Source organism: Myotis yumanensis, unplaced genomic scaffold (genome assembly GCF_028538775.1).
Source record: "Myotis yumanensis isolate MYYU_CA2020_CCGP unplaced genomic scaffold, mMyoYum1.0.hap1 SCAF_5, whole genome shotgun sequence".
NCBI classification, from domain to species: Eukaryota; Metazoa; Chordata; class Mammalia; order Chiroptera; family Vespertilionidae; genus Myotis; species Myotis yumanensis.
This window is the reverse complement of record NW_027223756.1, coordinates 2,319,728-2,343,952: the sequence shown is the minus strand read 5'-3', so window position 1 is coordinate 2,343,952 and position 24,225 is coordinate 2,319,728. Positions and strand designations below refer to the sequence as shown.

General features: G+C 63.8%; 1 protein-coding gene across 1 annotated transcript in view; it reads left to right on the top strand.

The window, feature by feature from the left end:
• The window catches only part of TNRC18 (trinucleotide repeat containing 18), a 74,025-nt gene that overhangs the window by 29,467 nt on the left and 20,333 nt on the right, over window positions 1-24,225 (top strand). Inside the window, 13 exon segments of the mRNA XM_070414303.1 lie at window positions 862-964; window positions 1,352-1,557; window positions 1,885-2,031; window positions 2,468-2,658; window positions 3,886-4,312; window positions 5,573-6,571; window positions 10,511-10,686; window positions 11,242-11,378; window positions 11,525-11,653; window positions 13,505-13,676; window positions 15,049-15,409; window positions 18,283-18,555; window positions 22,816-23,058. Of these exon segments, the coding sequence (XP_070270404.1) occupies window positions 862-964; window positions 1,352-1,557; window positions 1,885-2,031; window positions 2,468-2,658; window positions 3,886-4,312; window positions 5,573-6,571; window positions 10,511-10,686; window positions 11,242-11,378; window positions 11,525-11,653; window positions 13,505-13,676; window positions 15,049-15,409; window positions 18,283-18,555; window positions 22,816-23,058 (3,564 nt within the window).

Sequence of the window (24,225 nt, the reverse complement as noted above, 5' to 3'; positions counted from 1 at the left end):
TGTGCCAGGCTGGACTTGGGGGCCCACCTTCTCTGCTCTGGAGGGTCAGGGACCTCACAAAAGGTGAAGCCGAGCCAGCCACAGGTGGGGGGCACCTGCTGGGCACACGGGCAGGACGGCGAGCTGGTGGCAGCTCCCACACGCCCACTCCCCCTCACGGACCGTGTTCTCGGGTCTCACTTTTCTGTCTTGATGGTTAAAGGAGTAGCCACGTGTCTGCCAGACAGGACTGGGCGGGGCCTCCGTGTGGCAGCTGACGGCCCCCTGGGTCTGGCTGTGCTTCTGACCCGTGGCCACTTTTCTGGGCTGTGGCTTCCCCTCTACCTTGACCGCCCTGGCCCCCCTCCCCCCTGCCTTGCTGACGTTACAGTAGTAAATAGCGTTAGGTTCTTCTTTAAAATCTTCATTTGAGGATATTTTTTCCATTGACTTGTAGAGAGAGTAGAAGGGTAGGAGGGAAGGGGAGGAGAGAGAGAGAAACCTTGACGTGAGGGAGACACATCGATTGGTTGCCTCCCACGTGCATCCCCACCGGGGCCAGGTGTCGAACCTGCCACCCAGGTATGTGCCCTTGACCGAGACCCTGCAGTGAGCAGGCTGGTGCTCTGACCACCAGCAGCACTGGCCTGGGCATGTGCCAGGTGTTCTGAGGCTTTGCTATGAGGTGCGGCTACCTGTGCGAGTTAGAGAGGGGCTCTGGGCGGGAAGGTCGAGGGGTGTGTCCCGGAGCAGAGGGCGCCTGGCGGGCTCTGGCGGGGCAGATGCATAGAGGGCAGGCCTTCCAGGGGGCGCGAGCTGCTCAGGTGTGGAGGACCTTGAGGGGCCCTGGCCTGGGGCTCACTGCCTGCCCTCCCCCCGCAGGGCACGGTCGGGCCGATGAGGACTGCGGGGACGAGCGGGCCCGGCACCGGGAGGAGCGGCTGCTGGGAGCGCGGCTGGACCGGGACCAGGAGAAGCTGCTGAGGTGAGGGCTGGGCAGCAGGGCCCGGGGCCTCCGCCTGCCGTGGGGGTGACTGGGGGACCCCTAATTGGCCCTGGCTCCTTGGCCATGGGTGCCACAGTGCTGAGCGTGGGAGCTGCCCTAGCCCAGGACCCTGACCCTGGGCCAGGGGGCCCCTGCATCCTGCAGTGCTGAGCGTGGGAGCTGCCCTAGCTCAGGACCCTGACTCTGGGCCAGGGAGCCCCCTGCACCCCACAGCCCCGCTCTGGGGAAGGCCCTGGGCCCCTTCCGAGCTGAGCGCTTGCTCTGTAGTCCGGGTGCAGTGTCGTCCTCACAGCGGCCTGGTGCCCACCGCTTGCGTGGGACAATGTCCGGGCCGTCCGTGCTAGCGCCATGCCGGTTTCCTTCCAGGGAGAGCAAGGAGCTGGCCGACCTGGCCCGGCTGCACCCCACCGGCTGTGCTGCTAACGGCCTGAACCCCAACCTCATGGTGACCGGGGGCCCAGCGCTGGCAGGCTCAGGTCGCTGGTCCGCCGACCCCGCGGCCCACCTGGCCACGCACCCCTGGTTACCCCGTTCAGGCAGCACGTCCATGTGGTTGGCTGGACACCCGTATGGTGAGTGGGGTCCTTCTCCCTGCCCTGGTGGGAGGGGCAGGCAGCGGGGGGATTCTGCTGGAGCGGGTGTGGGGGGCGGGGGGTGTCGGTGGGCAGGGGAGAGCCAGGCCCAGCTCAGCTGGCTGCTGCCTTCTTTGGGAGCTGCCTCCTCTCCTCCCACTTCACTCCCTCATTTGTCCAGGAGGGTAACTATGATGGCAGAGTCTCAGGGAGTTTCTCTGCCGTGAGCCTGTTGGGGTGGTGCCCAGGGGCGGAGGCCTGGGGAGTGGGCAGGTAAGGGCTGGGCCTGGGGTCCCCAGCACTGATTTGGGCCTTGGTCTCTCCTAGGCCTGGCCCCCCCATCTCTGCACCAGGGCATGGCGCCTGCCTTCCCGCCCGGCCTGGGCGGCTCCCTGCCATCAGCCTACCAGTTCGTCAGGGACCCCCAGTCAGGTCAGCTGGTGGTCATTCCCAGCGACCACCTGCCTCACTTTGGTAAGTGGTGGCCTCACCCAGAGGGAGGGCCTCCTGCTGGGGGGTCCGCCCAGCAGAGCAGCTGCGGGCAGAGGGGTCAGAGAGGACCTTCCGATGCGCTTCCCACGTGTGATGAATCGCAGGGGGTCCTGGGATAAGCTCCACTGGGATCCACCCAGAACCCGCGTGGAGCACCAAAGCAGGGCCCCCTGGGGGGCACAGACACCCCCGCCTCCGTGCCCCCTTCCTCAGCACCCGCTTTGCAGCCCCTGCGAGTAGCGGGGGAAGGGGTGGGAGCCCCATGTTGGCGCGCTCCAGCGTGTGGCTGCAGGGATGTCCTAGGCAAGGTGTGGTCAGGGCCCCTAGTGAGGGCCCCTCTCTGGCTCAGCTTCCCCATCTGGACGGTGGGGCGGTGGGTGCCAGGTGGGTGCCGCCTCACTGTGTGTCTCGCCCCCAGCGGAGCTGATGGAGCGGGCTGCAGTGCCGCCCCTCTGGCCCGCCTTGTACCCTCCGGGCCGCAGCTCCCTGCACCACGCCCAGCAGCTGCAGCTCTTCTCCCAGCAGCACTTTCTGCGGCAGCAGGAATTCCTGTACCTGCAGCAGCAGGCTGCCCAGGCTCTGGAGCTGCAGCGGAGTGCCCAGCTGGTGGTGAGTTGAGGTGGGGCAGTCACAGGGGTCTGTGGAGGCAGGGGAGACCCCTCCCCCTATCGATGGTGGGCCACAGAGGTCAACTAGCAGGAACTCCAAACAGTTATGGACCGTTGGGGGGGGGAGAGAAAAAATGAGAGGCTAGTGGTCAGGGAGGGCCTCCTGGAGGAGGTGACATTTACCCAGAGACCTAAAGGAGTAAATTGTGGAGGATCCCCTGGGCAGAGGGCACAGTAGTGTGAGCAAGACCCAGAGGTGGGCAGAGCTCGGCCGGGCTGGGGCGCAGGAAGCAGTGGCAGGCGAGGTGGCCTTGTGAACTGGGGGAGTTCGATGGGACAGTGAAGGGACCCCAGTGGGCTCCTGCCGTGTCCCCGTGGGCTGCTGGCTGTCCCCTTGATGGCCCGGGACTCTCCTTGGGCTGGGGTTGGCCTCTGACATCCATGTTGCCTAATCCCATGAGATGGGCTCCCCAAGGCCCTCTGCCCTCCTGCCTCCTTGAAGGCAGTCTGGGACATCTGTCCTCTGCTCGGCCTCGTCCCTCCTCCCGCTGCAGCAGCCACTCAGGGGGAGCTGGCAGAGGTGGCCTGGGTTTGAGCCTCCGCTCTGTTACATCTGGCTGTGTGCCCTTGGACATGTGGCTTCACCTCTCTGGGCTTCAAGTTTTCTCCTCTGGAAAAGGGAGCTGCTAGTCTCCCGTCACCTGGCTGCTCAGTGAGGGTGGAGGAGCCGTGCGGGCGGCGCTGGGAGCGTTTCTCCCCCGTGTGTTTGTATGGGGACTGCCCGGCCCGGCCGCGTGGGCACTGGCTGCCCTGAGCCGGGTCCCTCCCATTTCCTCATCAGAGATGGCAGAGGGCTTTCCCGCCCGCCTAGGGGGCCGCGAGGGGACAGGAGACTCGCGGGTAGTGAGCTCTCCGTGCCGGTAGCTATCCTAATGCCGCGGAGCTGCCGGGCGCAGGCGCTCCTTCGTCTTCAGGAGCCTCCCCGCTGCCCGGGCTCCCTTGCCCTCACTGTGAGGGTCCCGGCGAGAGGCCCCCAGCTTTGTCTGCTGGGTTCTGTGAGGAATCCTGTGCTTGTTACACGCGCTCGGCTGCGGAATGTCCGCCCTGGGCGGGGGGTGGGGTGGGCGGCCTGCACCCTGGACTCCACCTGAGGTTCTCTGTGGGCTGGGGGCCCTGGGGACCGGGCGACGGGCCCGCGATGCTGACCCTGCCTGCGGGCCCCTCCCAGCAGGAGCGGCTGAAGGCCCAGGAGCACCGGGCAGAGATGGAGGAGAAAGTCAGCAAGCGGAGCCTGGAGGCCGCCGGGAAGGCCAGCCTGGCCGCCACGGGCCCTGGGCTGCTACCTCGGAAGCCCCCTGGCCTGGCCACAGGCCCTGCGGGCACTTACGGCAAGGCCATGAGCCCGCCGCCGTCTCCCCGCGCTTCCCCTGTGGCTGCCCTGAAGGCCAAAGTCATCCAGAAGCTGGAGGATGTGACCAAGCCACCGCCCACCTACGCCTACCCCGCCACGCCCAGCTCCCACCCCAGCAGCCCGCCGCCCGCCTCCCCGCCGCCCACGCCTGGCATCGCCCGCAAGGAGGAGGCGCCCGAGAACGTGGTGGAGAAGAAGGACCTGGAGAAGGACGCCCCCAGCCCCTTCCAGGCCTTGTTCTCAGGTGGGCGCGGCGGGGCCCCCGGGCGGTGCCCTGTCTGTGAAGCGTCTGCCCGCCCATCCAGGAGTCTCATTGACTCATCCCGTCACTCTCTGAGACCTGCTGTGTCCTCGGAGGTGGCCCAGCACACACAGACTGCCCCCTCCTCCCGGCGGTGTCGGGGAGATGGGCGCGATGGTAGAACGCACGCTGAGCACTGAGCAAAGCGAGACCACGGGGCAGTCAGCACTGGCCTGCCGCATGGCCGTCACGGTGACAGCAGTACAGGGTCTCCCGTCTGGGCTGCACCCCACCCCATGTGCTACGGGCTCACGCTCTTCCCTGTCCCGTGTCAGGGGGGACGTGCAGTCGGGGGCCTGTGGGGCCTCAGGCATACATTCCTCCCTGGTGGCTGAGTGTGGGCTTGTGATGGGACCACCTGAGTTTCAGTTCAGGTTCCGCCACCAGCTGGCTGTGTGCTCTTGGGCTAGTGGCTGCCCCTCTCTGAGGAGACTCGATGCCGCGCTGACAGTCGGCACCGAGCACGTGCCTGGCCCTGGGCTGCTCTGCATCTGCCTCCCCTGGTTGGTTACTGTTAGGCTCCTGCCACTTGCCCGGCTCCGGGCGGGGCCTGGGTGTGCTGGGCAGATTCGCTCCCACCGCCTGCTCTGGGGGAGATGTCACTCGAGGGCAGGAGTTCAGAGTAAAAGGGGTGTGTGTGTGTATCACAGTTACTTTTTTTTTTTTTAATATATTTTATTGACTTTTTACAGAGAGGAAGGGAGAGATAAAGAGTTAGAAACATCGATGAGAGAGAAACATCGATCAGCTGCCTCCTGCACATCTCCCACTGGGGATGTGCCCGCAACCAAGGCACACGCCCCTGACCGGAATCGAACCCGGGACCCCTCAGTCCGCAGGCCGACGCTCTATCCACTGAGGCAAACCGGTTTCGGCTACAGTTACTTTTTTAACAACTTGGATGCCCAACTCCGCTTGAACGGGGTGGGGCGGGCGATCCCTGTGGAATGGAGGCCAGAGACGCACAGGCTGGGTGGGGCTGTTTGGGGTCTTACTAGGTTTTGCTTCCAAACCAGCCTGGCCCTGGTGCTGGGGGAGGGGCTAGAGAAAGTGCTGCCTGTGGGTTCTGAGTCGGAAGACGCCTGGGGACAGGGTGGTGGCTGATGCCCCCTGGGTGAGATCCCGGCGAGCAGTGGGGGGTGCGGGCACGGGGATGACGGATGTGCCAGGCAGAGAGGCCCGCTGACCTCCGTGTCCTTGCAGATATCCCGCCCCGGTACCCGTTTCCAGCCCTGCCGCCGCACTACGGGAGGCCCTACCCGTTCCTGCTGCAGCCCACCGCGGCCTCCGACGCCGACGGCCTGGCCCCTGACGTGCCCCTCCCGGCGGACGGGCCTGAGCGCCTGGCACTCTCGCCCGAAGACAAGCCCATCCGCCTGTCCCCCTCCGAGATCCCAGAGCCGCTGCCGGAGGGCCCCGATGCGGAGCCGCTGGGGGAGCGGGAGGTGAAGGCGGAGGTGGAGGACGTGGACGAGGGCCCTGCGGAGCTGCCCTCCCTGGAGTCGCCGCTGGCACTGCGCCCCGAGGAAGCCATGGCGACCCCGAGCCCCGAGGGCGGCCGCGGAGGTGGCCTGCTGGACGCTCAGACGCTGGGCGCCAGTGGGCAGGGCGGCGCGGAGCCCTCCGGGTGCCTGGACTTCGCCGAGGGGGCCGAAGCGCCTGTTGACTCGCCGGGTCGGACAGCATCCTGCACGGCCGTCCTGGACTTGGCGGGGCGGCTGACCCCGGAGACGCTGGTTGAGGCTAAGGAGGAGCCCGTGGAGGTTCCCGTGGACCTGCCTGTGGCCGTGGCCGTGGCGGAGGCAGTGCCCGAGGAAGGCCTGGCCCAGGCAGCCCCGAGCGAGCCCCAGCCCAGCCTGGAATTGGGCGACTGTGACGCGCCCCCCGGGGAGGGACCGTGTCTGGGTCTGGAGGCCCAGGAGGCGGCGCCGGGGCCCGGCAGTGCCTGCTTCCTGGAAGAGGAGGGCTCCGACCGGTTCCTGCCCGGCCTGGAGGACCCGCTGGCCGGCATGAACGCCCTGGCGGCGGCCGCAGAGCTGCCCCAGGCCCGGCCTCTGCCCTCCCCGAGCCCCGGAGCCCCGGCCCTGGAGCAGCTGGAGGCGGTGCAGAGCCTGGCGCTGGAGCAGAGCTTCCTGCACGGCATCACCCTGCTGAGCGAGATCGCCGAGCTGGAGCTGGAGAAGAGGAGCCAGGACGGGGCCGGTGAGCGCTGGCGGTGGGCTGGCGGTGGGTGGGGTGTTTTTTGTTTTGCTTTTTTAAAAATTTTATGCGATTTAGACGTTTTAGCCCTCGCTGATTTTGATCAGTGGGTAGAGTGTTGGCCTGTGGATTGAAGGGTTCGATTCTTGTCAAAGGCACGTACCTTGGTCGCAGGCTCCTCCCTGGCCCGGGTCCTGGTCGGGGTGCGTGCAGGAGGCAACCTCGATGTTTCTGTCTCTCCATCTCCCTTCCACTCTCTCTAAAAGTCAATAGAAAAATATCCTTGGGTGAGGATTTAAAAAAAAAAAAGATTTAAACATTTAAAAAATACCCAGGATATGGTTTATCCATATTTACTTAAAATTCTTGGTAAAATATACGTAACATAAAATTTATCATCTTGACTCTTTTCAAGGGTACAGTTCAGTAGGTTGTGGGTGTTCATGTTGTTCAGCCAATCTACGGGTTTCTTAGTGGTGACGTTTCTCCTTGTTCTGTCAGTGGTCGAGTTTTGTATGAGTGAGATTCTTTGGGTTGCAAGGGGCAGAAATTCATTTTAACTGGCTTCGAAAAAGGCAGGACATTTATTGGCTCATGGAACCAAGGGACAGCAGCAATTAGATAATTAGCTTCAGGTATGGCTGGATCCAGGTGCCCAAGCCAAGTTATCGGGAGCTTCTTTTCCCACCCACCTCTCCCCCGTCCCTCTCTCCCCTTGCTCCACTCCCCTCTCTGTTGGCCTCATTCAAGGCAAGCCCACTGTTCTCATGGGGGGCGGGGTCCCCCAATGTCCATTCCGGGTCCGTGGGCCTGCTCAGCTCAGCACACTCCAGGCACTTCTTTCCTGGCAGAGGTGCCACACTCACTGGCTCTCTGGGATTCACGCCTTTTGCAGAAGTGAAGCCTGTGGCCAGGAGAGGGGAAGGACCAGACTGACCATGCTCCACCCTGGATGGAGTGTCACCCCCGGGTGTAGGAGTAGGTGGGCCTCCGAAGGAGGCGGGGTGCCCTCAGCAAAAGGACTGGGCACAGAAATGAGGTGCAGCATAGAACATCGGGGCGTTCCAAGAAGTGTGTGAAGAGAAGGTTGTGGGGCAGACGCCGCCTCGCCGCCCCACGCTCAGCCTAGCGCGGCAGGGGCCGAGACAGCTGCCGAGGAGGCAGTGCTGGTGCCGGCGCCTGGGCGAGCTTCCTCTAGCGCTGCTGCTGCGCACGTTCGGCGACAGGTTCGGTTCCCACTCGGTGTAGTGTCTTTACTAACCAGTTTTCAGGGTTTTTTTAATGTTGCAAATGTTTTTAAGACATTTGTGTTTTTTATTTTATTCAGTTAATTTTATTTTTTTGTTAGTCCTCACCCGAGGATATTTTTCCCATTGTTTTTCGGAGAGGGTGGAAGGGAGGGAGGGAGGGAGGGAGGGAGAAACGTCGTCTGGTTCCCTCCCGCATGCGCTGCAGCCCAGGTGCAAGCCCTTGATCGGGAATCGAACCTGAGACTCTGGTGGACGCTCTAAGCACGGAGCCACCGGCCAGGGCAATGTTTGTTTTCTAAATGTTTCTTACGGACTTGCCAGTTTTCGGCCCCTCGGAGGCCCGGCCGCCCATGACCCGTCCTCGCTGGTCAGGCGCCTGCCTTTGCCGTTCCTTCTTCCTTCTGGCCGTTGGGAACGATGTGACGTTGTTTCTTCCCGGCGGCGGGTTTTCCTGGGGACCTGTTCCGGGGTGGGGTGCTGGGCAGAGCAAGGCCACGCTCTCAAGGCTTTTCGTCTGGTCAGCGGCCCCCAGGGAGCTGGGACAAGTGCCGCCCCGTCCCCCTCAGGTGTGTGTTTCGTTGTTTTTCTAAGGTTCGTTGCTGCCTTTTGTTTAAATGGTTTGGTGTAAAAAAAGTTACTTTTTTTTCAGAGGAAATTGAAAACCCTCTTAAATTCTACCAACCAGTGGTGGGTTTTCAGAGGGGACCACCGAGGGGGCTGAGGAGGGTCCGTGGTTTGGGGGCCGCCGCCCACCCTGGCCCCTTTCGCACTCCTGCCTCATTTCCTGTTTGGGACCCCATGTCCCCTCATTCAGCAAATGCTTACCAGGCACCTGCCACGTCCTGGCACCGTGTTGCTGTGAGGCCCAGCACTGCCTGGTGGGGACAGGAGGGGGGGTCTCCCAGGGGATGGCCAGGGAGGCCCCTCTTGATAAGGGGACCTGAGGAAGGCGAGGGAGGATGGCTCTTCCGGGGAAAACCATTCAGGCCACAGGAACAGCAGGTGCAAAGGCCCTGGGGTGACAGTGTCTGGCGCGCTGGAGCGAGAGCAGGGAGGCCGGGGTGGGAGTGGCCTGGGAGGGGAGAGGTGGCAAGGAGGTGGGGGGGCAGTTTTGGGGGGCTTTCCCTTTGAGTGGAGAGTCATTGGAGGGCCGTTCTGAGCTGGAGCGACAGGATCGGACCTAAGCAGGGTGGCTGTGAGGCTGCGTGGAGGCCCAGGCGAGGCCCTGGGTCCAGGCCAGGTGGGGTGACAGGAGGTGAGGAGCAGAGGTTCTGGGGAAGGAAGTTCAGGCGGGGCCAGCAGCCTCTGCTGCTGGGCGGGATGGGCATGTGGAGGGATCCACGGGGCTGGCCTGTTTCTGAGCTGGGGAAGCTGTGTGTGTGGGGGGGGGCGGGGGGCGGCCGTTTGGGCGGGAGAACAGCAGGTGGTTTGGACACGGGCCTCTGAGGTGCCCTGCAGCGCTGTGCGTGGGGCTGGGGCTGGGCTGAAGGAACTGAGTGCCAGTCCCCGTGGGTTTCCCTTCAGAGTGGGCTGTGGGGCCAGTGGGTGAGCAGGGGGCGCTGCTCCCATGGCCACGCCACTTCCTGGAGCCGCCAGGCCTCCCACGGTGCTGTCCACACCGAGTGAACACGCCTCCCTCCCGCCTGCCGGCCTCAGCCTGTGACTGCCCTGGCCCCGTGGGGTGCCGGCACAGGTCAGGGTTCTGGCCCCGGTCGCCCCACCTTAGTGAAGCCAGCAGGCTGTGTCGCAGGGTCCGGAGGCTGGGGTCCGAGAGCTAGGTGTGGGCCGGCTGGTTCCTCCCAGGCCTCAGTCCTGCCTGTAGATGGACGTGTTCTCTGTGCCCTCACGTGGCCGTCCCTCTGTCTCCGTGGCCTCATCTCCTCTTCTGAGGATGTAGTCATATTGGTGAGGGCCACCCCATGACGTCACTTTACCTTGACCACATCTTTCAAGACTATCTCCAAATAAAGTCACATCGTAGGTACTGGGGTTCAGACTTCAACGGGTGATTTTGGGGGGCACAGTCACCGTCGCAGCTGGCACTGGTCATCAGGCTGCGCTGTGGTCTTGGTTCTGAGAGCCCCAGCAAGACTGGCTCATGGGAGGGGGAGGGGGTGACACAGCCCCCCGTGGGCCCCTCCTCTGCCCCGGAGCAGCCTTACCCAGCAGCTGAGGGTCCTGCGAGGCCTTGAAGGGTGTTACACGGGCGTCACCTCAGGGCGGGCCTCGGGTTCCCTCTGACACCCCCACGGGAGCTAATGGGGTTCACCACTGGGCGGCCTCAGTTTCCTTCAGGAGAGAGAAGAGCAAACCAGTGGCTCTCAGCGGCAGTGACAGGCTGGTCCGGCTGGGAGCGCTGCTGACACCTAGTGGGCAAGGCCGGTGCGGCTGGGCGCCCGCAGAGCCCACCGGAGGGGAGGTGGCCCCAGGGTGAGGACCTGGGTTATTCATGATCATTCATGTCGGCTTCGTGGGACCGTACACATGGGACAGTCACAAAAGCGATCATGTGTGACATTCCAGATAAAACGTCAATTACATGAGAACTCACGTTCACTTGGAAGCGGTCGGATAGTGATCACTGTGGGCCTCTTCTCCTCCCTGCTGGGCGTTCGAGGGGGTTGGCTGCAGCGCCCCGCAGTCCTGTCCCCGGGCGCACAGCGAGGCGGCGGCTCACCGGCCTCTGTCGCAGGTGCGGAGCGGGGCCTGGCGGCGCGGCCCTCGCTGGAGAGCTTGCTGGTGGCCAGCAGCCACATGCTCAAGGAGGTGCTGGACAGCCCCTTCGTGGACCCGCTCAAGAGCCTGCGGCTCCCGCGGGAGCTGAACCCCAACAAGAAGTACAGCTGGATGCAGAAGAAGGAGGAGCGGGTGAGGTTCGGGGCCCACGCTTCCTGCCCGGGGCCTGTGCGGTGGGGCTGAGGCGGGTCCCCAGAGACGCCGCCGTGCGGCATGGCTGGCTTTGGAGTTGGAGGGGCCGATCCAGGTCCAGCTTCCACCACTGGCTCCTATGCCGTCCTGGGCAAGCTGTTGTTTACGTCTGGGCCTCGGCTCACCTGTTGGGTGTGTCCCCTGGCGGCAGCCTGACGGGCCGGGAAGCGGGGGCCTGGCTGTGCCCCTCACTCCCTGGGGGCCTTGGGCGGTGGCTTGGGTCTCTGAGCTCCACCTGTGGCGGGTGCTGTGGTGGCCGCACTGCCTGAGCTGTTGTTACGGGTCAGTTGGCCTTGACGCAGCCGTCAAAGCTGGTCTTCCGGTCCCTGTCGTGCAGATGAGGTGTCTGTTTTGCCCAAGGCCACGGTCAGAAGGCGGCAGAAGTGGGTCTCAGCTGGGCGCCTGGTCTTGGCCATGAAGCCTCGCCGCCCCCTTGTCTGAGCAGGCGGCGGGAGCCGGTGGGTTTCGGCGTCCTCACCCCCCCTCTCTCCCCAGATGTTCGCCATGAAGTCCTCCCTGGAGCACATGGACGCCATGGAGCTGGACTTCCGCATGCGGCTGGCCGAGGTGCAGCGGCAGTACAAGGAGAAGCAGCGCGAGCTGGTGAAGCTGCAGCGGCGCCGCGAGTCCGAGTGAGTGCCCCGCCCCTGCCCTGCCTCTGCCCTGCCCTGGGGCCTAGCGTGGCGCTCAGTAGGTCCGCGGTGTAGGCCGGCCGAGGTGTGTGTGGACCCGAGTGACGTGGGCGCATCGTCTAGCCAAGCGTGTGATTCTTTTTAAGGGACAGGCTCGAGGAACCCCATAGAAGCTTGGCACGCAGAGGCCCTGGCAGGCCACGGAAACGGACCCACGCCCTGAGCGCCCTGTCGCCCCCCCGCAAGAGAGGGAAGAGCCGCAACAGTAGCGGAAAGTAAGGCTGGCCCCTCGGTGGGTCGGGGACTGGCACAGAGCCCGGAGGGAGGCGCGCGGGCCCACGCAGGGCCTGCGTCAGGGCGCGGGGACCGCGAGTCCCTTGGGCTCTGGCCCCCGGGTTTGCTAGGTCTCAGGGAGCAGAGGGTGAGCCAGGGGAGCGGCGGGTCGGACAGGCAGACTCGCCCGCCGGCACGCAGCCCCTGGTCAGCAGCGGCAGTGACCCCAGCGAGCTTTCCGCGCCGGCACCCCAGTGTTTGTTTCACACTTGGTCCTGCCACGCCCGCTTCCTCCGTGGCTTGCGACCAACTCCCGCTCTTGTCTGCCCCTCCCCGTGGAGGCCGAGCCCAGTCCTGGGGGTGCGCTCCAGCTGGTGCGGTCACTCGGTTCTCCGGTGCCATTCCCGCCCTCCTGGGTGACCCGCGCCACCTCCTTCGTGCGCTCTGGGCACAAGCTCTGTGAGTGGCAGCGGGAGTTCGTGTGGCCCCTCGGGGGCGTCTTGAAGGTGGGCCAGACCCAGAGCTTTTCCTGCGCACCGGGCCGGGTAGGAAGGATGCTGTGGTCTCCCCGGGGCCGGAGCAGCAGGAGCTGAACGAGGCCCATTCGGGGAAGAGGTGGCGTGCGCCTCAGCCCTCGACTTCAGTTGGAGGCGACTAGGTGGCCGGGGCTTGGCCTGAGGGACCAGAGGGCTGCGGGATGCCTTCATAAGGCCCCGGAGTCGAGGGGGGGAGGGGAGAGGTCTGCTACAGGTCTTCTCAGGAGGAGGTGGCCCGAGGGCTCAGGGATTGCACTGCTCTCTCCTGGATTTCTTGCCTGAGGGATGGAGAGGGAGAAACGCCCACCAGCCACGCGGGAGGGAGAGCAGCTCCTGGGGAGGGGAGTGGGCGGGCGGCGGCAGCAGGCACCCCGCAGGGTAGGAGCGTGGCCTGGGGGGTTGCGCTTCCTGCTTCTGAGCCCCAGCTCCAACTGTCGCTGTGCCTTGGCCAGGTGTTGGCTTTTTCAGGCCTCAGACTCTCTATAAAAAATAGTACATTGCCCTGGCCAGTGTGGCTTAGTGGGTAGGCGTCAGACTGCGGACCGAAGGGTCCTGAGTTCAATTCTGGTCAAGGGCACGTATCTTGGTTGCAGGCTCCTCCCCAGCCTGGGCCCTGGTCTGGGCTCATGCAGGAGGCAACCAGTGGATGTGTTTCTCTCACATCGATGTTTGTCTTTCCCTCTCTCTTCCACTTTCTCTAAAAGATCAATGGAAAAACACCCTTGGGTGAGGATTAGCAACAACAACAACAAAATAGCACATGGAATAAAGCATTGTCCTGTGGCTAAAATACAAAGCGCTAACGTGGGAGGAGACAGTAGCACCAGGAAACAATTAGCTGCTCTTACTGTTCTTACTGGTGAGGGCTTAGCTTAGAGCAGCCACGAGAAGTCCTCGACAGGACACGGCCGACCGCATGCTTGCCCCCAAGGGTGCGGAGACCCACCAGGGGCTGCCTTCATGTCAGCTCTTGACTTTGGTCGCCCTCCCCGGCTGGCGGATTTCCTTGGCATGTCTGGTCCTTGCTCTTGGCACATTTTGGTTCAAGAGGCGTCTGGCCATGCAGAGCTGTGTGTGTGAGCGTGTGTGCAGGGACATGGGAGAGAAAGGCCAGCAGAGGGTACTGCCTGGGAGTTTTTCTTCGTTCCCATTCACAAACATCCCAGAGTCCCAGCCCCATGGTTTCACAGGATCCGTCTCCCCAGACTGGTCACTGTGTCCGTCACCATCCGGAGCCCACCCTTGGGGTCACGAGGGCGGACCCCAGCCCTGGGTGCTGCCCGACAGGGTGCTGACCGGCGGTGCCTCTGGTTGCAGGCTGAGCAGCAAGCCCCTGCTGACATCGGATGCATATGAGCTGGGAGCCGGCATGAGGAAGAGACACAAGGGGCCTGAGGAGGAACACGACGCCCTCGTGGGAACGGGGAAAGCGATGGGGAGGAGCCAGCCTTGGGATGAGCACGAAGCCCCGTCCGACTTCATGAGTCAGGTGAGCAGCCCGTCGCCCACCTCGGGCAGCCCTCCTGCTGCGGAGAAGCTGTAGGAATGGTTGTTATGGGGTGGGGCCACAACATGAGTAACAAAGAAACAGAATTTCCGGAGGATGAGGCCCAGACATCTGGATTTTAAAAAGATTCCCAGGTGATTCTAATGTGCAGCCAAGGTTGAGAATCACTGCCTTAGTGTCTCCAATCTGCCTTCTTATCCAGAGAAAATTATGGCCCAGAGACTGACCAAAGTAACGCAGCCTCAAGCAGAGCTGAGACTGAAAATCGCCTCCCCTGCCGAGAGGCGAGACTGCGTGTTTTTAACCAGATAGCGCGATGACGCTGTTTAACAGTGTAATTGTTTAATGAGCGGCTTCACCGTTCTGTAGTTCCAAGAAACAAGGGCTTGATTCTGTTGTAATGTCCTCGGTGAACTCTCCGAGGTAATGGGTTGAGAGCCATCTCCTGATTTTCCTTCTTTCTGCAGAGCGTTGAAATCATCCCCTTAGAGCCCAGGCCTCTCAGTCCTCAGTACCCGGTCACCCTCCTGTGAAGCCCTGGGAGGGCTGTCTGGTTACCTGGCCCTCAGAGGGAGGTGCTCCGGCCGGGGTGCGGGGGGAGGGAAGAGAGCCAGTTAGCACGCCAGCACCTGCCTTAGACTCCCACATTGCAAAGGGCACTTTAGTTGTCTAAACCATGCTTATCCCAACTTTTTTCTCCTTATGAGATGTTACCCGATGAAAGAAAATCGAGATAAAATATTCAGATGAGGGGCATGAATGGAAACTGCCCATTTCACTTCAACCACAGATGACCACAGCTGATGAGAGGGGAAGCAGGAGCTTAATCTCTAATCTCGGCTCCAGGCACCCAGGCACGCTCCGGGCATTTTCTTGGCAGCTGCGGCCCCTGGAGTTGGATGGGCCGGCGGCGCAGGCCTCTGCGCCAGCCGCTTTAGGTGGCTGAGATAAGCAGATCAGCCGGGCTGTGATCTGGGTGTTCGATCTTGGTTCCCGCCCCCCTCCCTCAATCCAGCTGGCTCCTCCGGCTCGTTGGCAGCGCTGTTTCTCCGAGTGCTTCCCTGGGAGGCGCCAGGCAGCTCCGGAGAGCCAGAGCGGGAACGCCAGAGCCCGTGATCCTTGTTCCTGGCTGTTGGCTCGGTGCTCCGTGTGCCTCATCTCTGTTCCTCTTCAGAGCAACCTGGTGGGTGCCCGTCCGCACTATCCCCATTTCACAGAGTAGGAGAGTCGAGGCTGAGAGGAGCGAAGCAGTTTGTCAGAAACCACAGAGGCAGAGAGGGTGCGTCCGCGCTTGTCCACGCAGACCCACTGGGGTCCAGTGTCTTAACCCAGGACGTCCCCCTCCCCTCTCCAGCTGAAGATCAAGAAGAAGAAGATGGCCAGCGACCAGGAGCAGCTGGCAAGCAAGCTGGACAAGGCCCTCTCCCTCACCAAGCAGGACAAGCTGAAGTCCCCCTTCAAGTTCTCGGACAGCTGTGGGGGGAAGCCCAAGCCGGGCGCGGGCTGCGGCCGGTACTTGACGCCGTATGACAGCCTGCTGGGCAAGGACAGGAGGGCGCTGGCCAAAGGCCTCGGCCTGTCTCTCAAAGCCGCCAGAGAAGGTAAACACAAACGGGCCGCCAAAGCCAGGAAGATGGAGGTGGGCTTCAAGGCCCGCGGCCAGCCCAAGTCGGCCCCCTCCCCGTTCGCCTCGGAAGCGAGCAGCTACTCCTACAGTAAGTAGCGGGTGCCGGCCGCCTCCGGGCCGCCGCTTCGCTCCTCTCCTCTGTCTTGTCTGTCTGTCTGTCTGGGGTTCTCCGAGGTCTTTCTTCTGCCTCTGCACTGGCGCCAGGCCGGAAGTGGGTCCCCCTGAAGCGGAAGTGCCTGCAGTGGCTGCGGCCCTATTGGGCAGCCACCAGTGATTGGTGGTGGGGGCGGAAGTCCGCCTGCCACTGGCGCTGACCTTCCGGAAGGCCGTGAAGGCGGAGGCCTTGTGCCACAGAGTTTCCGGCTGCCCTGCCTAGAGCGGCCGCGCATGACCATAGAGAGGATCCTGCCTCCCCGGCCCGGCCAGCAGGCGGCTCCCCGCCCTCCCCGCCGATGGTTGGTGCGACCATCTAATGGGCGCCCACCAGGCCGGGAGCGGACGAAGGGCTGTGCGGGCGGCATTTCACGTTGTCCTGGTGACGGCCTTCCAGGCGGCCGCCGTGTTGCCCCTGAGGATAGATGCTGAGGCCGGCGAGGTCAGCCGCGCTGGGTGGGGGAGTCGGGCCAGGATCAGGCCCAGGACGGTCCTGCTTGGTGCCGATGGCGTTGAGCCCGGGAGCACCTGGGAGCTCGGGGCGAGGTTTCCTGAGCCGGGCAGCCTCGGGGCAGTCACGGGTCCGCCCGGCGCCTCTCCCGGCCTGTGGCGCCCGCTCCGCTCCGAGGCCTGGCGAGTAACAGGTGTCGGTGTTGATGGGCGGGGTACCTGGTGCCCAGGATGGATGGGGACTGGGCATGGCGGCTGCAGGGAAGCCCAGCGGGGCCCCTGGCGCCTGCGCCCGTGGGGGTGGCTGTGCAGGTCCCGGCTGTGGGCGGTGGAGGCTGTTTCGCTGGTGACCGCTTGGGTCTGCGCCTGGGCTTCTGATGGGCTCTTCCTGGGTCCGCGAGGCGATGGAGTTTCACTGTCTAGCGCACAAATGGGCACCTTTCATGTTACAAGCAAGTGTGTTTTCTTGGGCCAAGAAGGGACAATTGGGTCGGACCTCTCGGGGCTGTGGCGAGCTGGAGGGAGTCAGGCTGGTGAGGAGCGGGCATGCGCCTTGCAGGTGGAGCGCTGCTGCTTTTGGGCTCGGTGACCCGGGTCTAGTGGGTCTTCAGGGCTGGGTCTCAGGTGGGCGTGGGGCAGGCAGGTCGTCTGCCCGGGTGCTGAGTCTGAGCCTGCGTGTGCCCTCTCGGCTCTCGGATGTGATCTGGCCGCGCTGCCCAGGCCCTGGCTGGGTCTGGAACGAAGAGGGGTCAGGAGGCTTGCTGCTCCTTGAATCTTCCCGGGCAGAGGCTGCTGGACATGCCTGGCTGGTCTCCTGGAGAGTCCCTCCTCCCCCACTCCCACTGGACGTGGTGCAGTTAGAGGCCGTATGACAGCCTGCTGGGCAAGGACAGGAGGGCGCTGGCCCCTCTGGAGGGCTGAGCTCGGCCCCTGAGACCTGGGGCCAGTCTGAGCCGCTGAGCCCACGGAGCAGCTGTGTGCATGTGCACAAGCCACGTTCAGGTTGCCAGTCTGACTCGGTTACGTCTTCGCTGCCCGGGTGAGGGAGGTGGGCTAGCATTGCGACAGGGAGGCCAGAGGCCTGTTGCGGGCGAGGTGGTGCAGGCGTGCAGCTGGTGGTGGCGAGCGCTCCTCTGCTTTCTGCATGGGCCCTTCCGTGGGCCTGGGTGGAGAGCGAGTCACGGAGGCCGGGGGTGCTCTGGCGAGCTGTGCTGCCCCCGCAGGAGAGGGGAGGGGAGAGCCCTGACCTCCTGCCCTGTCACTTCGGGGGGTAGGGTGGGTGGCATGCCTGGTGGGAAGCCAGGTTGGCCATTGTTACCCAGTTTGGGATGGAGCTCACAGGAGACAGAGCTACGGCCAGGGGCCTGGTGGGGCTCGTCCTTGTCTCTGTCCTTCCCAGAGTTGCGGGCCGACCTGCGTTGGGTCTCGGTGGGAGTGGGAGGCGGAGATGTTGGAGGAGTAGCCGGAGGACCGACCGCCCCTCCCCCCGGAGCGGTTGCTCTCGGCCTTGCAGCTGGCGGGCGGAGCCGCGCTGTAGCTGTGTTCACTGATGCCCCTGCAGCCGTGCTCCAGGTGGACTTGGCCAGGTTACGGGAGCAGGTTTTGGCTGCAGAGCCTTTTCTTCAGTGAGGTCTTGCTCGACAGCCCATATGTAACACGCGTCAGAACTGTGTATGTTTGAGGGGGGGTGGAGCTATGCCCACTTGACAGCTCCCTCCTCAAAGCCTGGGGTCCTCCTGAGCTGGAGATCTTGGCCTCGCCCAGTAGTGAGGCCGAGACTGGGGTGCCAGCAGGTGGGGGGTGGGGGAGAGACGGTGACCGGCTCTCTGGTAGGAAAACAGGAAGCAAGTAGGAGCATCATTTGCCAGTGTCTTTGGTGGGACTCTGTGTCTGGCCTGTCTTAAGCGCCCCCACTGTGACATTGCTGAGCGGCAGTGGGAAGAGGTGTGCACGGCTGAGTGCCCGCGCTGGCCCGCACCCCTGGGAGCTGGCACTTGAGGGGAAGGGGAGCTGTACCTGAGCCCTTCCACCCCTCCCTGGGCTGGTGCCCTCCTGTGGGGTAGTCGGGCCCGAGGTGATCTCCGTGGCCAGGGAGAGACCTTGCTGAGAGCGGCTCCTCCCACCCGGGGCCTGGGAGGGCGGTGTGCCCAGATGACTGTGCTGTGTGCGGTGCCCGTGGCTCCCAGGTGAGAGGTGCCCGCGGCTCCCAGGCGAGAGGTGCCTGCCGCTTGCTCCACGGCCAGTAGGCCTTGGGCCTCTCTGTGCAGCAGCACCAGGGCGCTCAGTGCATAACCAGACAGACACCAGCCTCTCCCCCCCGCCCCTGACTTACCTTATTACAAACTGCCTTGACTGCAGATACAGACTCGGAGGAGGAGGAGGAGTTCCTGAAGGATGAGTGGTCCGCCCAAGGCCCCTCCGGCTCCAAGCTGACATCTTCCCTCCTGTGTGGCATGGTGGCCAAGAGCAGCAAGCCGCCCGGGGGCCCCAAGCTGCCCAAGAGGGGCCTGGCGGCCGCCCGGACTCTGAAGCCCAAGCTGGCGGGCAGGAAGCAGCCGTTCTGTTTGCTGCTGCAGGAGGTCGAGGCCCGCTCCTCCTTCAGCGATTCTTCGGAGGACTCGTTTGACCAAGGTTACTAGCTCCAAACACACACCCCTTCCGTGTTTTATAGCGAGAGTGTGTGAGTGAGAGAGAGAGAGTGAGCGTGCGTGCGTGAGCGAGCCAGGTGCGGGTGCGAGCGATGGCGCTGCTGGGCGGCCGTCTGGGGTCTTGGCAGCGTAGCCTGCCGTAAGCCTCTGCCGGGTGCATTTGTGCCTGTATCATTGTGATAACCACGGCTGGCTCTTTTTGAGCTTTTATACGGACTGATTTTAGTCTTCACCTTCCTCCACTCCCCCCTCCGCCACCCCATTCTGGCCTCCCTGTCCCCCTGGACCGCAGGCCGGGGTGGGGGTCTTGGCAGGGGCCTCCCAGGGACGTTTTGTAAATGGAACTGTCGTGTGGGCGTGTGACTTGATGTTTGTACCTGGATTTTGGTAACACCGAGCTTTATTAAACATATCGAGTTCTTTTTTAACTAAACCCGTGTGCCTTGTCTCTCTTGCTGTGTCCTCACTTAGACCGTTAGGTGCCGCTGCCCTCATTTGTTCCTCCCCTCCCCTCCCCCACCCGGAAGGGGTAGAGACGGAGTAACGCAGTCGCTGCTTTTCCCTATTATTCAAATATCCCTGGGAGCTGCTGGCATGCATTTCATGTTCAGGTTTAAAGTCAACTGCTTTCACCTCCAGCATCATCTTTTTTTTTTTTTAGCTGCTTGTCTGTGTTTTATTTTCCTAAAGCTCAATTCCTCTGCATCAGTGCTTTAAAAATGCTCACAACCCCCTGTTTCCTAACACACATTTCCGCCAGGAGGAGCTGGTAGGCAGTGCAGGGCCAAGATCACCTGCAAGCGAGAGGCAAAGTGTAGCGCTGTGGAGAGAGCATGGCCCGCGAGTCCAGCTCAGCCGGGGCCTCACTTACAAAACAGGGTCAGAGTCACGCCCCCAGCCGCCAGGCTCCAGTGCGCCTTGGCCTGGGCAAGGGTTTGCTCCGGGTGGATCCGCACAGGGACCCCAGCTCCCGGGTGGCATCCCCTGGGTGGCAGAGCCGAGACCCGATGCCCCCAAGGGAGGCCCAAGCATGTCAGAGCCGCTGGGACAGGACCTGGCTCAGCCCTGGGGTCCGAGTGCTGCCCGATTCCAGCCTCGCTCTCTCACTCCTGGTCCACCTCTCCTCCCACGCCTCTGGATGGCCCAGGTCCATTTTGGGTGACCAGCAGACGGCACAGCAGGGAGCCAGGCGGCCTTGGGGCGCGCATTCTCCTGGGCAACTTGCCAGTCAGCCTGGTTTCCCGAGGCCACTCGGCCCCTCCTGGCTGGTGTGCCACCACCCTCCCCACCTTCCTCCTCCTCTCCCCTGGACTTGGATCCCCAAGCCGCCTCCCTTCCACACACTCCCTTCCACACACTTCCCTGCCCCTTGAAGCCGGGGCACCAGCTTCCAAGCTTTGGGGCTCCCCTGCCTCAGCTCAGACTCCGTAGAGAAGCCGGCAGTCCCCTGGGTCCAGCAAGGGGCCGTTGGCCCCGGGACCTCAGACCAGGCCTGGATGCGGCCGAGGACAGATAGGGGGAGTGTGGCGGGAGGGGCGGGGCCCACTGCGCAGGGGCCGTAGGTCTCCGCAGGGATATTTGCGTAATAGGGCCTTACTGACACCTGATACTAAACCCCTAATTGGCTTGGCTTTTCTAGTGTGTCTGCTTTCTCCCCCAGCAGCCTGACCATACCTTCACCCTTGACCCCTACCCATGATGCTTTGAATGTCTGTTTTGGTCTCTTGCATTTGCTCTCACGCTGCACTCGGACGCAAAGCGAAGGCTGGGAGTAGGGCAGACGGCGCCGCGGGTCACTGAGCTGGGGTCGAGCCTGGCTCGTTGGTCCGTAGGTAGGCACACCCTCTTCCTCGTGTCCCCCTGCACCTCCCTCCTCGGGGCTGCCCCCGTCGGCGATGGCAGCAGCGGGTCGCTTTGGCATTGATCGATCAGGTTTTGGAAACCGAGTCACAGCAGCCAACCCCACATACAGAGCCAGGAGGGGTATTTTTTGTTGGTTTTGTTTTTTTAAATAAAAGTTCCTCTGCATTTCCCTGGGGGCTTTTTCTCCCTGCCCTTGGCAAGCTGTGGCCTCAGGTGTGGACAGCTCCCAGAGGCTTTTTTCCCTTGGTCCTTAGGCACCCCTGGCCCCCCTGCCCTGCAGCCCGATCCCCCGCCACAGCCAGCGGGAGGCAGCCAGGGCGGGCTTGCCAGGCTCCGAGGGGAGGCGGGAGGGCCCTGGGAGGCCACGGGACCTGTGGCCCCCAGTTGGGACGGGCGCACCCTTTCCTTTGGCTTTTGCCTTTCGAACACTCCTCCAGCTCAGGGTGCCGGGACGGGGCTGCGCTGGCTCTCTGGGATCTGATGCGGACGCTCCGACATCCAGAACCAGAGCCAGCCCTCCCCGCCGGACCCTGCGGTGGAGACGCCCGGGGGCAGCGGGTTCTGGAGCCTCCACACCTGAGCAGCCGCAGAAGGGCAGGCTGGCCCCTGTCCGTCCCCGAGTCCCCAGCCAGCCCGCCCCCTCCGCCACCCCAGGGGACCTGATGTGGGGGACCCAGGCGCTGCCGCGAGTCTGCCTACACTTAGCCTGCTTTGCCGCTGTGGCCCGCTGGGGCGGAGACAGAACGTGACGTCCGCACTGTGAATGGACCGCAAGTGTGCACTGCCTGCCTGCCGCCCGCCTGCCCGCTGCCTCCATCCGCTTCATCCATCGCTCGCGAGCCCGCCTCCTGCTCACCCTAACACACTCCCCTCTCTGCCTCCTTCCTCTCACTCCCTTTCAGATTCCTTAAGCTCATCGCCCCTCCCCACACCCAGGGGTCACTCAGCAGAAACGGGGCTCCCTCCGATCAGTGGGTGGGCAGAAAGCCTCCGCCTTAGCGGCACCCCGGGGCACCCACATTCGGCCAAGCCAGCAGGCGGCCTGGGGCGCTGGCAGGAGAACATGGAGTTGGCCCAGCCCAGACTGTCCCCGCCCCAGACACCATCTCCGACCCCAGCCTCGCCTGGCCCGAGGCCCCCAGGGACCCTCAGGCTCCCAGAGCTCTGAGCAGGTGAGCACCCTCAGGCAGGTCCCTCGGGGCTCCTGGGCATGGCATCTGCCCCCCACCTGCCCTTGGTTAGCCTGGGAAGGTCAGCGCAAGCTTGTATCTCCAGACCGAGTCTGGGTGGAGGTTCCTGGGTGGGAGCGTGCCCCACCCCTGCCCCTCGGCCCGCCCGCCTCTGTCCCAATGGCCTGGGAGGCAGGGCCTGGTCCTGGGAGAGGTCACCCACCGGTGGTCCGCAGACCACTGGTGGGCCGTGAGGTCCGAAAGGTTGGCGACCGCTGGCACATCCAGGCACCAGCTGAAGACACAGGCAGGCACTTCTCTAGCGTTTTCCCACTACACTGGGAGGCAGGACAGCCAGCCAGCCCCGGGTTCGAGTCCTCTCTGCCTGAGCACTTGAGCCCCTGGGCCCCTGTCTCCCGGTGCAGAGCAGCCTGCCCCTTCCCCACCCGCCATGGTCCAGAGGCCTGGCCGGCCTGTGGCCCCTCAGTGGTGGGAGTTTGCACAGGACAGGGTGGCTCTGCACGTCTAATTCTCTTGGTGCCTGCACCGTGCCTGCGCCTACAGATGTGCAGTCCTGCTCGGACCCTCCCTGACTGGGGTGGCTGGGGGGTCACCCTGTGCCGCAGATGAGGAAGTAGGGCTCTGGGTGGCAGGTGGCCCAGAGTGGGGGTGGCACTGGGAGCCAGCTTTGGACCCCAGAGCTGCTCAGAGCTTCAACTGTGGGTGTCCCCTCCCCCCAGGAAGGGATCAAACTCCACCTCCTCCTGCCGCCAGCCCCCAGGCCTCCAGCTGCCCAAACTGCCAGGTGCCTGTGCCTGGAAACCCAGCCTGAGCCCCCAGGCCCCCCCCAGACCCTCTCCTCCCTCCCTCGGCCTCCTCTGTCCTCTGTCCTGTCCTGCCTCCTTCCTCAGCCTTCACGGGTGTGTGTGTGCGTGTGAGACCGTGGAGAGCCGTCTGCAGTCCTGTCCGTGTCCTCCCCACAGCACACGTGCATGTCGCCGTCCCTGACAGAAACCCACTCTGACGCCCAAAGCCGCTGCCCACTCTGGGCCGTCGGATGCCCACGGCTTGGGCTCGAGTAGATGGGGCGCTGGGCCGTGGGGGGACCCGCCCCCCAGCTGGTGAGGAGTGAGGAGCGAGGCCGGTGCTCCTGCGCGTGGGGGCGGGCGGCGCAGGCCCCGCGAGGCTCTGACCCCTGTTTTCTGCACCAGATGAGAGCTCCGAGGACGAGGGCGAGGACAAGCTGGAGGAAGAGGAGGACGAGGCTGGAGGCTATAGGCTGGGGGCCCGGGACCGAGCCCTGTCGCCAGCCCTGGAGGAGAGCGGGCTGGGCCTGCTGGCCCGCTTCGCAGCCAGCGCCCTGCCCAGCCCCACGGTGGGGCCGTCCCTGTCGGTGGTGCAGCTGGAGGCCAAGCAGAAGGCTCGGAAGAAGGAGGAACGGCAGAGCCTGATGGGTAAGTTGGGGCAGTGCTGCCTGAGTGGCAGGTGAGGAGACTGAGGCTCTGGGAAGCGGGGGGCAGAGCTGGGAGCCCGCGGGGCCCCTCCTGGGGGCGGCCCTGCCCGGAGCAGAGGCTGGTGACGTGGGCCCCGTGTGCTGTTTCCAAGGAGGGGCCCCCAAAGCGGTTCAGAGTGACCTTCAGCCAACGGGGCCTGACCCGCCCCCTCGGCTGCCCGACATGGGGCAGTTCTGGGAAGCAGAGGCCCCCAATCTCCACCCAGGGGGCTGGGCTGTGCGGGGCCCGCGACCCAGCTCAGTCAAGGAGCCCAGTCCTGACCCATGAGACTGGGAGCTGGCTGGTACACAGGGAAGTAGAGGGTGGACAGGAGCAGTCGCTGCCGCGTCACCGGGCCGTCCGCCCGCTCTTCCTGGCCCGAGAGCGCCTTTCTCCCTGGTGCCCCGTAGCGTTCCACGGCCCGGACGTACGAAGTTTGTTTATCCTGCACCCCCGGGGGACATCTGGTGGCACCGAGCTGTGGCCGTAACGGATAAAGCTGCTGCAAACACCGTGTGCGGGTTTTGTGTGGGGATCCGTTTCCAGCTGCTCTGGGCAAACACCTAGAAGCGTGCTTGCTGGGCCGGATGGTGAGACTGTCTCGTTTGCGAGGAGCCGTCAAGCCGTGTCCCCGAGTGGCTGCTGCGCACCGACTCCCGGCGGTGACAGCTCCCTGCTCCCCGCCTCCCGCTCGGAGTCCGTGCCTTGGACTCGGGGTTTCGGGGTGTCCTCGGGGCGGGCGGTGTGTCCCGCTTCGTTCGCATTTTCCCGATGACCCACGCGGAGCCTCTGCTCAGGCGCCTACTCGCCGACGGGACGTCTTCCCGGACGTGCTGTCAGGGTTTTGGGCCCGTTTCTTGGTCAGGCTGTTTGCTTTCCGATGTTGAGTTGTAAGAGTTCCTTATGTATTTTGGGTAACAGTCCTTGGCCAGTGGTATCTTTTGCAGACCCCCCCCCCTTATCTTTTCATTCTCTTGGCGATACTTTTTGCGAAGCAGGATTTTGTAAATTGAACGAGGTCCAGCGTATCAGTTCTTTCCTCCGTGGGTTGTGCCTTTGACGCTGTGTCTAAAAGTTCCCCACCAAACCCAAGGTCACCTGGATTTTATCCAGGGTCATTTTCTAGAA